The 17008-nt window shown below is 39.4% G+C and overlaps 1 protein-coding gene across 1 annotated transcript; it reads right to left on the reverse strand.

Moving 5' to 3' along the window:
- Positions 1–542: 542 nt before the first annotated feature.
- Positions 543–16026, reverse strand: LOC121986486. The gene is made up of 6 exons (XM_042540454.1): positions 15883–16026; positions 2398–3756; positions 1972–2260; positions 1447–1828; positions 1253–1358; positions 543–1175 (listed from the first exon to the last, which is right to left on the reverse strand). Exons 1-6 carry the CDS (start codon positions 16024–16026, stop codon positions 543–545), a joined length of 2913 nt encoding a protein of 970 aa, XP_042396388.1.
- Between the last annotated feature and the right edge of the window lie 982 nt (positions 16027–17008).

Genomic DNA, 17008 nt, shown 5'->3' on the forward strand with positions numbered 1-17008 from the left:
CCCACACTTTCTGTTTCATGTTCTCTGGAACAGTGGGCCATGACTTTATGTTAATAGGCACCATGGATCTAACAACAGAGCCTATGAAAGATTGTAGTGCCTTCCCATTTTCATTGTACACAGGTCGTCCTATGTCATCATATTCAATCGTCGACTTTTTTCCCCATCTTGCAGCAGCAATAAGTCTGCACATTGATGTAGGCCCCCGAGTCTTCTTCTGCCCAGTAATAGGAGGTTCTTCTATTTCAGTCTCTCCTCGTAGCTCTGCAGCTGCTAACCCATCAACATCTTGGTGTAGTTCGGTGCCCTCAACTACACGTGGCTCATCATATTTTGCTATTTTTCGCTGTTTTTTAGGACGCATTGTTCTTTTCCCTGCATATAGGAAAATAAATGATGAGATAACGGTATATAAAGTCTGTAGTGACAATATAATAAAAGAAGACGTGATACAAATAATAACATTAACACATACGAACAAGTAAAAATAATACTAGTAAAAACAATAAATATTAATGCAGATGACATAAAAGTGGAAAACATCATTTTTTCTTGTTTGTTACAAAGAAACCCTCTTTAGAAGATCTAAAGTATCCTTCATGTGTAGGAATACAATGAATATCAACATTATCAATTGGTCGAGCTTCGGGAATTCTTGTCCAAAGATCCTCTTCTGCCTCGTAACATCTATTTGGAACTTGAAGCACTATTGACCACCCTTTGTTCAGTGGGTCAGCAACATAAAATACTTGTCTAACTTGACTTGCAAGCACAAATTCATCCTTCTGGTGGCCTTGTTTGTTCAGATTAACTAAGGTGAAGCCACATTCATCATTGTATTGTATTCCTTTGTCATTTGATACCCATGCGCACTTGAAAAGAGGAACTTGAAATTGATGATAGTCTAGTTCCCATATCTCTTCAATAACTCCATAAAAAGTCACATTCTCTAACACGAGATTCTTATCTTTGGCACTACAAACAAGCATCATGTTGGCAAGTAGAGAAACACCACTGTTTTGACAAACTTTCTCATCATCCCTCTCTTTTGTTTGGTATAAATTGCCATTTATGACATAGCTATCACACTTTAAGACTCGCACACGTGGTCCATGGGCCAGCCATCTCAATGACGATGTCATTCCACCATTGCAAATATCGATTTCAGCAGCAACCTGACATGCATTCCTATTAATTAGTGTGATCAAAATAATGATTAACAAATATTGTATGTTAGCATCTTCTACATCACCTTTGCACGAAACCAGTCAATGAACCTCTTATTATGAGCATCTTGTATCCACCTTGCATCTTTCTGTTTCTTGGGAAACATTGTCTTCAAGAAGGATTTGTGTTCACTGAAGAATTTTACTTCTAAAGTTTTATTTTCATGAATACATATGGACTGCCAAGTACATATAATTATTAGTTATGCAGTACACTTACATAATGTATGGAGATATTTCTTCTGTATTTTCTAGAACAGTCAAGTGTGCTTGTTGGAGATCAATTTGTTGGACGATGATTGATGAATTACTTGCTGAGAATCCAGGAATGCTTGCGTTTGGGTCACGTAGTGATTTAGGGACCCCAACAGGATCAAGGTCATTGAGATATTCTGAACAAAATTCAACTGCTTCTTCTGCTGCATATCTCCAAACAATGCAACCTTCCAGATATTTTCGACTGCCTACGTAACTTTTCAACACCTTCATGCATCTTTCAAATGGGTACATCCATCTGAAGTAGACTGGTCCACATAATTGTACTTCACGAACAAGATGAACTGTTAAGTGGAGCATGATATTGAAGAAAGAAGGGGGAAATACTGCTCCAATAAGCAGAGTGTAACAATCAAGTCAGATTGCAGCTTATCTAACTTGGCTACATCGATAATCTTGCAACAAATATCTTTGAAGAAGAAGCATAATCTTATGACAGCATGTCTAACATATTTTGGCAGAGAATTACGTATGACTATTGGCAGGAAGTGCTGCATTATAACATGAGAATCATGTGATTTCAAGCTACTCAGCTTCATCTCATCCATGCAGACAAGATTCTTCATGTTTGATGAGAAACCTTCCGGAACTTTTATATCCATTAATGACCTACATACTTGTAATCTCTCACTTTTTGTAAATGAGCATGCTGCAGGAGGTAGATATGTTCTTTTCTCACCAATTTTAGGAGCCAATTGAGGCCTAATTCCCATCTGAACCATGTCCAACCTAGCTGCCACATTGTCCTTGGTTTTTCCCTTGATGTTCATCAAAGTATTAATCAGAGACTCGAAAACGTTTTTCTCAATGTGCATAACATCGAGACAATGCCTAACATGTAGGTATTTCCAGTATGGAAGATTGAAAAAAATTGACTTCTTCTTCCAACATTTACTGAAATTTGTAGCTCCAACATACTTTTCTTCTTCAATGTCTTCCACAACATTCTCCTTTGCTTTTTCCTTATTTTCCCCTTCACACTTGTTTTCTTTCCAAACTTACATGTTATGTCTGAAAGCTTGTCAAACAACTTAATTCCAGATAATGGCCTACCTGCTTCACCAAGTTCCTCCATGCCATTAAACTCCTTTATTTGCCTCCGATATGGATGAAATCGTGGTAGGAATCGTCTATGCCCAGCAAATGACATTTTCTTCCCATTTGGTAAGTGCTTTGCATAAGTATCCTCACCACATATTGGGCATGCGTAATAACCATGTGTAGTACATCCACTAAGGTTACCATATGTAGGAAAGTCGTTGATGGTCCATAAAAGAACTGCTTTAAGAGTGAAAACCTCCCTTCGATAAGCATCATAAACTCCATCAACTCCTTCCCATAACAGTTGCAAATCATCAACCAGAACCTCAAGGTAGACGTCGATATCGTTTCCAGGCTGTTTCGGCCCTGAAATGAGCATCGTTAGCATGATGAATTTCCTTTTCATGCACATGTCTGGAGGCAAATTATATGTGGCCAGCATGATTGGCCAGCAACTATAGCGACTACTAAGATTGCTGTGAGGATTAATTCCATTGGCTGCAAGTGCCAGGCGAATATTTCTTGCCTCACTTCCAAAGTCGGGCCACATATGATCCACCAATTTCCATGACGGTGAATCAACTGGATGGCGTAACTGACCAACAACTCTTGTGCTATCTGCATGCCATGTTAAATTTCTGGAAGTTTCTAAAGATTTAAACATGCGCTTAAATCTTGGTATGGGAGGGAAATACCAAACCACTTTGGCAGGAACACCTTTCTTCTCAACATTTTTCTTGGTTAGCTTCCATCTTGATAAGCCACATTTCGGGTAGCTTACGTAGTCTTTATATTGTTTCCTATAAAGGATGCAATCATTGGAACAAGCATGAATCTTTTCATGACTCAAAGCCAAACAACTCAACGTCTTCTTTGCTTCATAAATTGACGATGGCAGATTGTGGTTATCTGGCAGCATGTCCCCAAAATCTGCTAGTAGATCTGAAAATAGAGCATCACTCATCCCATGCCTTGCTTTGGTATTGTATAGTTTTACAAGTGCACTCAACTTTGTGTAACGTTTGCATCCCTTATACAGTGGCTTCTCTGCTTCCTCCAAAAACTTCATAAATGCTTCTGGATTTTTTGTATGGTTATCATACGCTGCCTCACACAAATTAACAGTTTCAAAATCATCATGACAATTATCAGTTGGCTCTTGGTTGACACTCGAATTTAATCTATCCTTCTCCGCAGCCTCGCCATGCCAAATCTAATTCAAATAATTTTTACTGAAACCATTGAAGTAAAGATGCTCCCGAATCCACATAACCGCTCCCTTTTTAAGATTCATACATTTGCAACAAGGACAATGAATTAAATTGGGGTCGATATGTGGATTCTACAAACAACTTCTAATGAATTGTTCCACACCCTCCTCATACTCTTTGGACCTCCTATCTAAGTAAATCCAGGATTTATCCATTATAGTACAACAGAATCCCAAGAAACTTCTTCAGAATTATCGTGCTAAAATTATTTACCGCTAGCTCAATGTGTTCTTTGATCAAAACCTGAAGATACTACATATATGTTAAGCAAACGTTAGAGTAAGACTGCAAAAAGGTAGTCAAATTCATATCGAGCACAGTTCCATATTTTATACTCATTCCAACAGCTGTCAATATTTTCTACTCATCATGAAGAAAAATAATGCGTATTTTGTACAATATGTGGATATATAAAGAACGAAAGCATGGCACCAGTTGAATTTCCAAACACTTGTCTTTTTTCGAACATGCACACTCAATCATTTGACATATGAACTCTCTTAAATAGATTGAATCTATTGGGTTGTCAGCAATCCAGTGTCGGAGACCATTCAGCCTGATAGTAGTAAAAGAAAACCCCTCTAATTTCTGATTTAAAGTTAGTTTTTCATAATCATGCTGTTGTGATTGTTGAAATTTGTGATGGAAGCAGTTTTGAGTTCGTTTAATCCAATTGTAACCAAATTTCTTGAAATTTATGGTGGTTATAAATTGTTCATGGATGGAGCATTTCAGAATGTAGGAGATATGCTGGGTTGCATTTGTACAAGTTGTGTGATACATTTTCAGAGAGCTTACACCAGTTTTTTTAATAGAACTTTTTTTGTCATCCTGAGGAGTTAGGAAAGGTTTGAGATGTAACTATAGAAAGTGTGAATAGTAATTTTATTTAGTTTTATTGTATTTTTACTCTCATATTTTTTTTATCCAAAGATTTACTTTGAATTTTATTAAATTATTTATCTTAAGTGGTATCATAGTTAGAAATTGTTAAATTAAATTGTTGTATTTGTGCTGGATGAAGCAGTTACACATTTAATCTCAATAAGTGATAGCATAGTTGAGATTGTCTGATTCTGAAATGCTGTATTTGGGATCTTCATAGTGGATGAAACAGGTAGCACAAAGACAAATTATGTTAGGATGGTGAGAATTTACTATAACTATTAGTGAATGTTGTATTTAAAAGTTATTATCATCATCTACCTAGTGGAGAAAATGCTAAGCTATCTTATGCCAAAGAGAGTAGCAAATAATAGAGAGATGTAATCACTCTTTATCAAATTATACCTAGTGTGGATCGAGTATACAACACAAGACATTAGATAGAAATTAGATACATCTCTGTTTTATTTCAATCCATTTCAAGAGGACAAAGATAAAGTATCTGATCACATTTATATAAAGAAAGGAGGCATTCATCATCAAGATTTGAATAGGAGTGTAGTGGTCACCGAGAGAGCAAGGACAAAATAGAAATTATAAAGGTGAGTGTTCTAGCAATATTGATTTGTATATGAATGTTGATGGTTGCTTAGCAAATTGTCTGAACAAGGAAACAAAAACACACATTAGTTACATTAGTTTTTGCTATCTCATGGGAAAACAATTCATCTTCTATAGTTGATATTTAAATTCAACTGGTGCTATGCTTGCTTGCATTAGGAGGCAGGTATTTTTTTTTAAGAAATATTAATACATGTGGAACTGAGATTTTGAGGGACAACTTGAAGGAGTAAGAGTACAACACATGTCTTACTCTAACTTGAAAGCATGCGTATTTTTAGGTAATGACCTCGTAAACATAGAGACTGAAAAAAAAAAGTAAAAAAAATTTCCAAACACTTGTCTTTGTTGGAAGAATAGCACCAAACCTACAACAAATTGGAGATCGTCTAAAACATGATTTTGCAAAATAAAGGAGGAGAAAAAGAAGAAGAATAAGAAAAAGAAATCGAAGGAAAGAAAACATACGGTATATCTCAAACACTTTCAACCTAAACCCTGTGCAAGAAAGTTCAAGTTGCCAAACCTTATTTCGGAAGCCCTAACGAGGAAACCTTCGTCTCTGTTGCCTAAGACTCCAAATCGGAAGCCCTAACGAGAAGGAACGGAGAGGACTGAAATGAAGGGGAAGGAAGAGGAGGTCTTGTAGGACCGTTGGGCCGGCTAGAAGGGTTGGTAAATAACCTGTTAATTAAAAACAAACAACCCTTCCTCGAACGATTAAGCTAACACTTGTAAAATGAATTAAGCAGATAAATTAAAAGCATAAAAGAAAAGATGAGGCCCCAGATGTTTACTTGGTTACAACCGATGTGGTTGTTAATCCAAGGAAGATTAAGCTCAAAAACTCCTTCAGGCGGAGAAGCCTCTTACAGCGTTTAGGCACAGAAAATAGAAGCTTAACTACAACTAAAGCATACAATTATTTGGAAATAGAATGATCGTAATTGTTAATTATTGAGTTTATGTTTAATGTGCGGATTAGTACTATATTTATAGTATTGGTCTGGGCGCCTGGAAGGGGTTCTGGGCGCCCCCAAGGGGATAAAATTTTATCCCCAACGTTCAGATTGCGAAAATCGCAATCCTGGTCAAAATCATGGTCCGGGCGCCCGGAAGCATTCCGGGCGCCCCGGACAGCTCCAGGCGCCCGGATTGGTTCCTGGCGGCCCGAAGCAGAAAGTCAACTATAGTTGACTTTTTGTCCGGGACCACTTCTCCGTTAAGTCTCTGTCTCGGTCCGGGTCTTCAGCTCCGGATCTGCTTGCTTGGGTGATCTCTGACCTCTGGAATAGGGCTCACCCGAACCCATCTTCCGGTCTTCTCGAGCGTGCTTCCCTCCGGCTTCTTGTCCCTCGGAATTGCCGCGTGTCCCTTCTCGTCCACTAGCGTACTCATCCGCAGACTTCGTCCCTCGGTCGCACCCCGTGCCGACCTTCGCTCTAGCTACGTCTCTTGCTCCCCGAGCAATCTTCCGCTCCGGCTTCCGTACCTCGGAACCACCGCGCGCACTTCCTTCTCGTCCGCCGGTGTACTCTTCCGCAGCACCTCGTCCCTCGGACGCACCGCGTGCCGTCCTTCTCGCTAGCTGCGTCTTCCGCTCGAGTACCTGTGCTCCTAAGCTCCTGCACACTTAGACATCAGGTTAGAAACAGACAGGACCTAACTTAACTTGTTGGTCACACCAAAACCAACCTTGGGGTTCCAACAATCTCCCCCTTTTTGGTGTGATCAACCCAAGTTAAGTTAGGGAAAAAAAATAGACATAAAATATAAACTAACTTATGTTGCAATAAGATAGAACAAAATTAAATTTCAACAGAAAATTTTAATTTCCAATAATGTTTAATTTTCTCTACCTCCCCCTAGACTTATACTTCTTCTTCTTCTCTCCCTTTGATCACAATAAAATGGGGTTTAAAATTCTAAGGGATTAAAGACTTAGAAAATTTTGAAAAGTTATCTGTTAAAATATTTCTAAGTCAACAATAGCTTTTTGAAAAGTTTCTAAGTAAAAAAAACTTTCTAAGCCCAAAAAACTTTTATGCAAGAAAATTTAATCATTTAAAAAATTTCTATGCATTTATTTATTTATTTATTTAGTTCTTAATTCTATTTATCAGAAAGTTTTAAATTTTCATTTTAACCTATCATAATTTCTTAAATCAATCTTTTTTAGATTTAATGCCACAAGGATTATACATGAAAAAATTTGTATCATGTTAATTTCTATTATTTTTTGAATTTCAATTTCACAGAAATATTCAGATAGCATAGATTTTAACTTGATAAAATTTTTCGACAATATAACAAATTCTTTCGGCAATGTGCAAAATTCATTTGAAGGAATATTTTGTAATTTGCAAGAATTTGACAAAAATTCTGATTTGCAAAAATCTTTTAACTCATAATTATAAAACTCTTTCGAGAAAGTAATTTGTAATTCGAAGAAATATTTGAAGAAAGTTTTCGACAATATTTCTAATTTGCATAATTTTTTCGAAATAATGTTTTGCAATTCACAAAAGTCTTTTGATAGAATTTCTAACTTGCAACATTCTTTTGTCAAAGTATTTTGTAATTTAGAAAATTCTTTCAAAATAATTGGTAAATCGAAAAACTCTTTCGATGATTCGATTTTTAATTTACAAAAATTATCAAGCAACTTTTTAGTTTCAGGCAACTTTTGAATTGATTTAACTAAAGGTTCAGAGGGTGGAGATCATACCTCACTTACCTTTTCAACAGTTGACTCTCCCCCTATCGAGTTTCTTTCTTCCGAAGATTCTCCCCCTTCATCGATCTTGGGATGTACTTCGGCTGTTGTAGTACTTACCTCGTTTCGGACTCTTCTGTCGGTGGCTCGGTATCTACTGAGGTGTTAGCTTCAACCGGTTCTTCGTAGAGCATTAAGAACTTTTCCCAAAGTTCTTTCGCGCTTTTGTACTCTCCGACTCTGTCGAAATCTTTAGTTGGTATTGCGTTTAGAATGTGAAACTCTGCCCGACCGTTTGCCATTAACTCGTCACGTTGCTTCTTGTTCCATAGGCGTGGATCGAGTTCTTCTCCATTCGTTGTCTTAGGTGCTTCATAACCTGTTTTCATTATTAGAGAAATAGCAATATCAAAGTTAAGAAATATCGTCATTTGTTGCTTCCATGAAGAAAGCTCCCCCTCGAATGGTGGTGGGTTGTCGCTAGCTCCGGCCATTGTTGCTTCAGACGACGGTTAGTCCTTCTGAGGCATCTCGGCTCTGATACCATTTGTAGGACCGTTGGGCCGGCTAGAAGGGTTGGTAAATAACCTGTTAATTAAAAACAAACAACCCTTCTTCGAACGATTAAGCTAACACTTGTAAAATGAATTAAGCAGATAAATTAAAAGCATAAAAGAAAAGATGAGGCCCCAGATGTTTACTTGGTTACAACCGATGTGGTTGTTAATCCAAGGAAGATTAAGCTCAAAAACTCCTTCAGGCGGAGAAGCCTCTTACAGCGTTAGGCACAGAAAATAGAAGCTTAACTACAACTAAAGCATACAATTATTTGGAAATAGAATGATCGTAATTGTTAATTACTGAGTTTATGTTTAATGTGCGGATCAGTACTATATTTATAGTATTGGTCCGGGCGCCTGGAAGGGGTTCCGGGCACCCCCAAGGGGATAAAATTTTATCCCCAACGTTCAGATTGCGAAAATCGCAATTCTGGTCAAAAATCATGGTCCGAGCGCCCGGAAGCATTCCGGGCGCCCCGGACAGCTCCAGGCGCCCGGATTGGTTCCGGGCGCCCCGGAGCATAAAGTCAACTGTAGTTGACTTTTTGTCTGGGACCACTTCTCTGTTAAGTCTCCGTCTCGGTCCGGGTCTTCTGCTCCGGATCTGCTTGCTTGGGTGATCTCTGACCTCCGGAATAGGGCTCACCCGAACCCATCTTTCGGTCTTCTCGAGCGTGCTTCCCTCCGGCTTCTCGTCCCTCGGAATTGCCGCGTGTCCCTCTGTCGCACCCCGTGCCGACCTTCGCGCTAGCTGCGTCTCTTGCTCCCTGAGCAATCTTCCGCTCCGGCTTTCGTACCTCGGAACCACCGCGCGCACTTCCTTCTCGTCCGCCGGTGTACTCTTCCGCAGCACCACATCCCTCGGACGCACCGCGTGCCATCCTTCTCGCTAGCTGCGTCTTCCGCTCGAGTACCTGTGCTCCTAAGCTCCTGCACACTTAGACATCAGGTTAGAAGCAGACATGACCTAACTTAACTTGTTGGTCACACCAAAACCAACCTTGGGGTTCCAACAGGTCCAACCTTATTTCGGCAGAGGGAAGCCCTAACCCAAGAAAACGAAAAAGTGGGGGGGGGGGGGGGGAAAAAAAGTGGTCTCAAAATAAAAGTTAACTCTGTACTATTACTTCGGAGTAAACACTAAAAATTCTATTCACGACGTTACTACTTCGGTATTTAACAACTTTCCGTAGTAATAGCTTATTTCAGTTTAAAGCGAAGCCCGCATTTTTAAATCTGCGAAGTCTATATTTGTATATACTTCGTCAGTTTTTTCAGCGAAGTTGCTTATACACTTTTACTTCGTATATTTAAATTGATGAAGTAAATCGTTGCGAAGTAAAAAGTCGTTTTTCACATAGTGTGGTCAAAAGGCTGGTCTGGGCGCCCCAGAGGGGTCCGGGCGCCTTGGTCAGCTCCGGGTGCCTCGGACCCTGAAAGTCAACTCTGGTTGACTTTTTCGTCCGGGACCTCTGCTCCGTTTCAGTCCCGCCTCGGTCCGAGTCTTCCGCTCCGTATCCACTTACTTGGGTGATCTCTGCCATCTGGAATAGGGCTCACCCAAACCCAACTTCTGATCTTCTCGAGCAGCCTTCTGCTCCGGCTTCTCGTCCCTCGGAATCACCGCATGTTTCCTTCTCGTCCACCAGCGTACTCATCCGCAGTCTTCGTCCCTCGGTCACACCCCGTGCCGACCTTCTCGCTAGCTGCGTCTCTTGCTCCCCGAGCAATCTTCCGCTTTGGTTTTCGTCCCTCGGAACCACCACACGCTTCCTTCTCGTCTACCGGGGTACTCTTCCGCAGCACCTCGTCCCTCGGATGCACCATGTGCCGTCCTTCTCGCTAGCCGCGTCTTCCGCTCGAGTACCTGTGCTCCTAAGCTCCTGCACACCTAGACACAAGGTTAAAACAACACAGGACCTAACTTAACTTGTTGATCACACCAAAACTACCTTGGAGTTCCAACACTATTAATTTTATTTGTCATAAAGTTAGGTTGACAAGATAATAAAATTAATGGGTAAAACCTCCTCTTACAAATGTTTAAATTTGTGTACATCCACACTAACGTGGCATGCAATATTCACGGTGTTTTGAGATGTTGGTGAATTTAAATGATATTATTTGAGGAATCAATATTATTTTAAATTCTAAAGATTTGACCAAACTAACCAACTATTAATTTTATTTGTCATAAAATTAGGTTGATAAGATAAAATTAATGGATAAATTCCCCTCTTACAAATATTTGAATTTGTATACGTCCACATTAACGTGGCATACAAAATTCACGGTATTTTGAGGTGTTGGTGAATTTAAATGATATTGAGGAATCAATATAATTTTAAATTCTTAAGTTTTGATCAAACTTAGGTTTTTGTGATTCTTAGGATTTCAAATAGTTTTCAATCCCCTTGCTATTAGAGAACAAACTTACTGGTCCCAATTACAATGATTGGGAACTAAACCTGGACATTGTCTTAACTGTTGAAGGCTATAAGTTTGTACTTTTTGAGATCTGTCCAAGCTTGCTTAATAGCAATTCTAGTGAAGAGGAGATTGAGTGTCATAAGAAATGGGTCTGGGAAGATGAGATGGCGCGGTGTTACATTTTGGCTTCTATGTCAAATGTGCTGCAACATCAGCATCAGGCCATGTCTACTTCTTATGACATGATATGCAATCTCAGCGAACTCTTCGGACACCAGAATCAGACTGCTAGGAAGGAGACTATGAGAAACTTGATGACAACAACCATAACTGAGGAGACACCCGTAAGGGATCATATCCTCTAGATGATGGCTCATTTGAATGAGATAGAAATCCTTGGAGCTGAAATCAATGGGGAAACCTAGGTCGATATCATACTCCAGAAACTGCCTAAAAGTTTTGAGTAGTTCCGCCTGAACTACAATATGAATAAGAGGGTTTATATGTTGGCGGGACTTCTGACAGAACTTTGTGTAGCAGAAGGGCTATTTAGTTAAAGTTCTCAAATTCACATTGCTAAGAACATTTTTGCTTTTAAATCGAAAGGCAAGAAGAAGAAGAAACAAGCAAAGATTGTGAATCGATCTCTAGGAACTAGGCCACATGCAGGTGTGAAGAAGCCGAAGGGCAAGTGTTTCACATACAAGCAGTCTAAACATTAGAAGGTAGACTACCCTCTTAGAAAGAAGAACAATATAGGAGTATCCTATTCATTAGTTGTTGAAACATGTTTAGTGGTGTTATCTACCAGTACCTGATGTATAGATACGGGAACCACTGATCATGTTTGCAATTTATTACAAGGGTTCCAGGAAACCCAACAACTATATGAAGGGAAAAATACCATCTACATGGGCAATGCTACGAAAGTGGCGGCTGTTGCAGTGGAAGAAGTTTATTTAGGAATAAAATATTATTTTTAGAGAAATTGTCTTTATGTACTATGTTTTAGAAAGAACTTGGTTTCAATTTCTAAACTTTTAAGAATGGATATTCTATTTTTCTGATAACAAAGAAGTTGTCAAGAAAAATAGGCAAGTTATCTGTTCTGGTACATTGGTTGACAATTTAAAACTAATAACTCTCACAAAGTAACAAATGGTAATTTATAACTCATTTTCTAAAAAGAGAAAGGAGCTTTCGAAAATGAACCACATAGATATCTTTGGCATCTAAGGCTAGGTCATATTAACTTAATTAGGATTCAAAGGTTTATAGCTGATGGATCTTTGGGTTCATTAGTGGTGGAAAATTTTCCAACTTGCGAATCCTGCTTGGAATAAAAATGACCAAGAGACCTTTTAAGGTTAAGGGGTATAGAACCAAAGATGTGTTGGAATAGGTTCATTCTGATTTGTGTAGACCTAGGACTATCCATACAAGAGGTGGTTTCGAATTGATGATTATTCGAGATAAGGATATATTTACTTGATGGGCCACAAGTCTGAGTGCTTTGATAAGTTCAAAAAGTACAAGGCTAATGTGGAGAAACATCATGGTAAAAGTATTAAAACACTATGGTCAGATCATGGTGGTGAGTACCTCTTAGGAGAGTTTAGGAGTTACTTATCAGAAACTGGGATTCAATCCCAATTATCCACACCTGGTATACCCCAACAGAATGGTATGGCAGAATGAAGGAATATGACTCTTATAGAAATGGTTAGATCGATGATGAGTTATTCAGAATTACCAAATTCATTTTGGGGATATGCTCTATAAACAACAGTATACATTCTGAATATGTTACCTTCTAAATCAGTACCCATTACTCCCATAGAATTCTGGAATGGGCACAAGCCTAGTCTGAAACATATTCAGATTTGGGGTAGTCCAACACATGTGCTGAAGGGAGACACTGATAAGTTGGAATCACGTACAGAAGTATGTCTATTTGTGGGATATCCTAAAGGAACGAAAGGTGGTTTGTTTTATAATCCTAAAAATCAGAAGATCATTGTTAGCACCAATTCTTGATTTTTAGAGGAAGATTATGTAATGAACCATAAGCCCATGAGTGAAATTATTCTTAAGGAAATAAGAGAGGACACATCTATTTTATTACCAACTGTACAAGATGAGATACCACAAGAAACTACAACACGTGTCACAAATGATGCACAATAACAAGTAATGCCTTGTCATAGTGGGAGGGTTGTTAGACAACCTGAGAGATTCATATTTTTTTGAGAGAGTTTTTGGACTTGATCCCTGGTAAACATGAATCTGACCCCTAGACATATGATAAAGCAAGAGATCTTGGAACATCCGGTTTAATGAAGTAATCCAGTCTTGTGGATTTATTCAATAACCGGATGAGTCTTGTGTATACAAGAAGAGTGACGGAAACGTGGTGGTATTTCTTGTACTATACGTAGATGACATTTTGCTAGTTGGCAACAATATCAAAATGTTATCAGATGTAAGGGTATGGTTGTCCAAACAATTAATATGAAGGACTTGGGAGAATGTGGACATCTTTTTGGGATCAAAGTAATAAGGGATTGCAAGAAAAGATGTGCTTATCTCAAGCTTCATATATCAATATTATCCTAGCTCGTTTTAGTATACAAAAACTCCAAGAAAGGTTTATTATCTTTTTGGCATGGAGTACCCTTATCTAAAGAGATGTCTCCTCAGACATCAAAAGAGATAGAGGAGATAAAGACAGTTCCTAATACTTCAACTATAGGAAGCCTAAATGCTATGTACGAGATTAGATATCTGTTTTGCCAAGGGCATGGTGAGCAGATATCAAAGTAACCCAGGACCGGGACATTAGACTGTCGTAAAATATATAATAAAGTACTTGAGAAGGACTAGATATTATATGCTGGTTTATAAGGCAGATGATTTGTTCCCTATGGGATACAAGGATTAGGACTTCCAATCAGATAGGGATAATAGTAAGTTGACCTCGGGATTTTGTGTTTACTTTAGGAGGTGGAGCCATAGTAATGGAGGAGTGTTAAGCATAGATGCTTTTCGGACTTCACTATGGAAACTGAGTACATGGCAATCTCTGAGGCAGCCATAGAAGTTGTATGGCTCAGAAACTTGAAGATGAACTTAGATGTGATTCTTGGTTTGCCCAAATTATCACAATTTATTGTGATAATAATGGTGTAGTAGCAAACTCGAAGGAAACATGAGCCCATAAGGCAAGTAAACACATAGAGTGCAAGTACCACCTGATACGAGACATCGTATAATGAGATAAGGTTGTTGTTGCCAAGATTGCATTAGCAGATACTTTGGCAGATCCTTTCACAAAGGCCCTTCCAGCGAAATCTTTTAATCAACATGTTGAGGGGATGGGAATCAGATGCATGACAACGTTTATGACAACATAGTCTTTTAGTATAAGTGGGAGATTGTTGGAATGTATACTAAAAGCCTAGCTTTTTGTAAACATTTATTATGAAATAAAGAATCACATTGGTCAAATGTTTACATTTATATGTTAAATGTAATTGTTTATTTAATTTATATGGTAGATTGATACGGGTTCTAAGGAATGGGTCTCCTTCTTAAAGAAGGAAAAGCGGGTCGAGCAACAGCGCTTGTACATGATTGGCAGAAGAATGCCGATCGAACATTCGGGTTCGGCCGGAAGGGAAAAACCGGTCGAGCATTCGAAGAGTAGCAGACCAAAGAAAGGTTGAGTGTGGGTAGCCTATCAGGTGTATACTAAATCTCAGATCAGGTAAGGCATAGTAGGTTTGGTGCCGGAACATTGACTAAGAGGAATAGATTGGTCAAGTGCTGAGGTTCGGTAGGGCGAGACTGGACGAGCGGTAACGTCCGGTCGAGCATGAACAGTCGGTCGACTAAAATAGTACTTGGGCAGATGTTGGACGGAGTATGGTACACCTAGCAGGTAAAGACCGATCAAGCGAAAATGACCGGTCGAGCGTTTAATTTGGTAAGCCGAGATAGGTCGAGCTGGAATAGCCGGTCGAGCAAAAGAAGCACTTAGCCTCGCAGCAGACAGGGCGTAATAAGCTCAGCGTATGGAGGCCGACCGAGTGTTTAGGTCTGGTAGGCCGAGATAGGCCGAGCAGGAATAGCCGGTCGAGCAAAAGAAGCACTTAGCCTCCTAGCAGACAGGGCGTAGTAAGCTCGGCGTATGGAGATCGATCGAGCGAAAGAGACCGACCGAGCCTTATACCGTCTCACTTTTCATAAACTCTAGCACATAAGTCATGTGAAAATACTTTGTGATTATATGAAGGCTTAACTAACTTGGCGGGAAATGTTTTCTAGAAGCTTATACAGGTTCGCTAAATGACAAAGAGGGTACATCTGGGGTACGATAAAGATTCCTTAAACTATTTTCATAAGTGGTGCTTAGGTCATCTCATAACAAACTCTAACAAACCGGGGTCCACCTCACGACTGTGGAGGTCAAGTGAGGTGGTATAAAAAAGGAAATCCTCTCCACTGGCCAGGTATGCAATCATCTCTACACAACTCTAACCCTAACTAAGATTCCTATTTTGAGGGTCTTCTGTAAAATACGATACCCAAATAATAATTAAATAATAAGGTTTAATGGACGAATAATTTTAACAGAATTTTTAGAAATATTTAGAAATTTCTGGAATTTAATTGGAGTTCGTATGACATACTTAGAGGGAATGCGTTTATGGGCTCGAGAAAAACCTGTTTGGATATCCCAATTAAATACGAGTTGATTGAGAAATTAATCTAGGGCTTAATCAACAATACCTAAGTTTATAAATTCCTTTTCTCTTATTCTCCCCGTGCCCTAGCTCCCTCACTTGTCGAAAAACCTTCTCCTCCTCCTGACCTCGCGACGCCGCCTCCCAGTAGCCGCCAGTTCTCCTCTTCTTCCCTCGCCCGAGCACTGCACCTCCGACATCTTCCCTCGCGCAAGCACCAAGAAGTCGCTGTCTCTTCCCCTTCACGCGAACCATAGCTGTCGGCTCCTTCTCCGATTCCCACTGCTGCCTTCTCCTCCAAGCATGCCCTAACTGCCACCTTCTTCCCTGCCGCTTTTCCCTCCTCTGCCCAACATCGTCCGACCTCTCGACCTGTTGTGGGAATAGCTTCCAGCCCTCTCCAATCTGCCGCTCGCCCTTGAGCGCCGCTGCCTTTGCCAATGCCGTTGACTTGGTGGGTCATTGGCCTTTTCCCGACCATGAGCAAGTAGATCTTCTTAGAAGGTAACACCAATTTAATTCTGTGATGTTTTTACTGGTAACGAAGAGCAATTTGTAGGTCTGTGTGTTGCCGATTGAGTTTGGAAGTTGTAGTTCGTTTGTTCTTTTGTTGCTTATTTGCACTGATTTCGTGAAGTTTGTCTCTGATTTACCTAGACGGATTTGGAGGATATGGATTCGGATTTATGGGTGGATAACTTTGTTTACCGTGGGGGCTTCCTTTCTTGTCCTTTTGGATTTAATTGCAGTGGCGAGATCAGGTTTGTGGGTGATACATGTTTTAGGTGCTTCTGTGTTGCTCGACGAAATGTTTATTTGAATGCTAGTTTGAATTGGCAAGAGGAGGATTTTATTTAACGCTGTTCTTTTTAAGGCTGGAAGATTTCCATGGGTAGATTCATAAATGGTGTTTTAGTTTGGGGTTCCTTGTTGGCAGAATTGAATAGATTGTAATTAAGGGTTCATGGATAAGAGTTGTGGAAGCTAATCATTAATTGAGGATAATTAATGATCGATTTGAATAGGGTTTTTCCTGAGGGTTTAGATCTTTAGGTCTAGCCACTTATTACATATTTGTTGGCTAAATTGTATAATATATAATTTGCAAAACTCTGATTCGAGATGAGCGTCTCGACGTCGGATTTGGTTTTATAAGATCGACAATAAAGTTGGGTATTTCTTACTTTGATTCTTTAGTTCTTTGAACTTAGTGCATGAATTATTTTGGATAAGGACT

Source organism: Zingiber officinale, chromosome 5B (genome assembly GCF_018446385.1).
Source record: "Zingiber officinale cultivar Zhangliang chromosome 5B, Zo_v1.1, whole genome shotgun sequence".
NCBI lineage: Eukaryota > Viridiplantae > Streptophyta > Magnoliopsida > Zingiberales > Zingiberaceae > Zingiber > Zingiber officinale.

Excerpts from the sequence above, each read along its gene's own strand:
- LOC121986486 (XM_042540454.1), bottom strand. The coding sequence starts at position 16,026 with ATGGTTCGCGTGAAGGGGAAGAGACAGCGACTTCTTGGTGCTTGCGCG. Across the intron at positions 3,757-15,882 it reads GAGGTCAGGAGGAGGAGAAG|ATTTGGCATGGCGAGGCTGC; the intron begins GTTTTTCGACAA and ends TATTTGAATTAG. Across the intron at positions 1,176-1,252 it reads TTGACTGGTTTCGTGCAAAG|GTTGCTGCTGAAATCGATAT; the intron begins GTGATGTAGAAG and ends AATGCATGTCAG.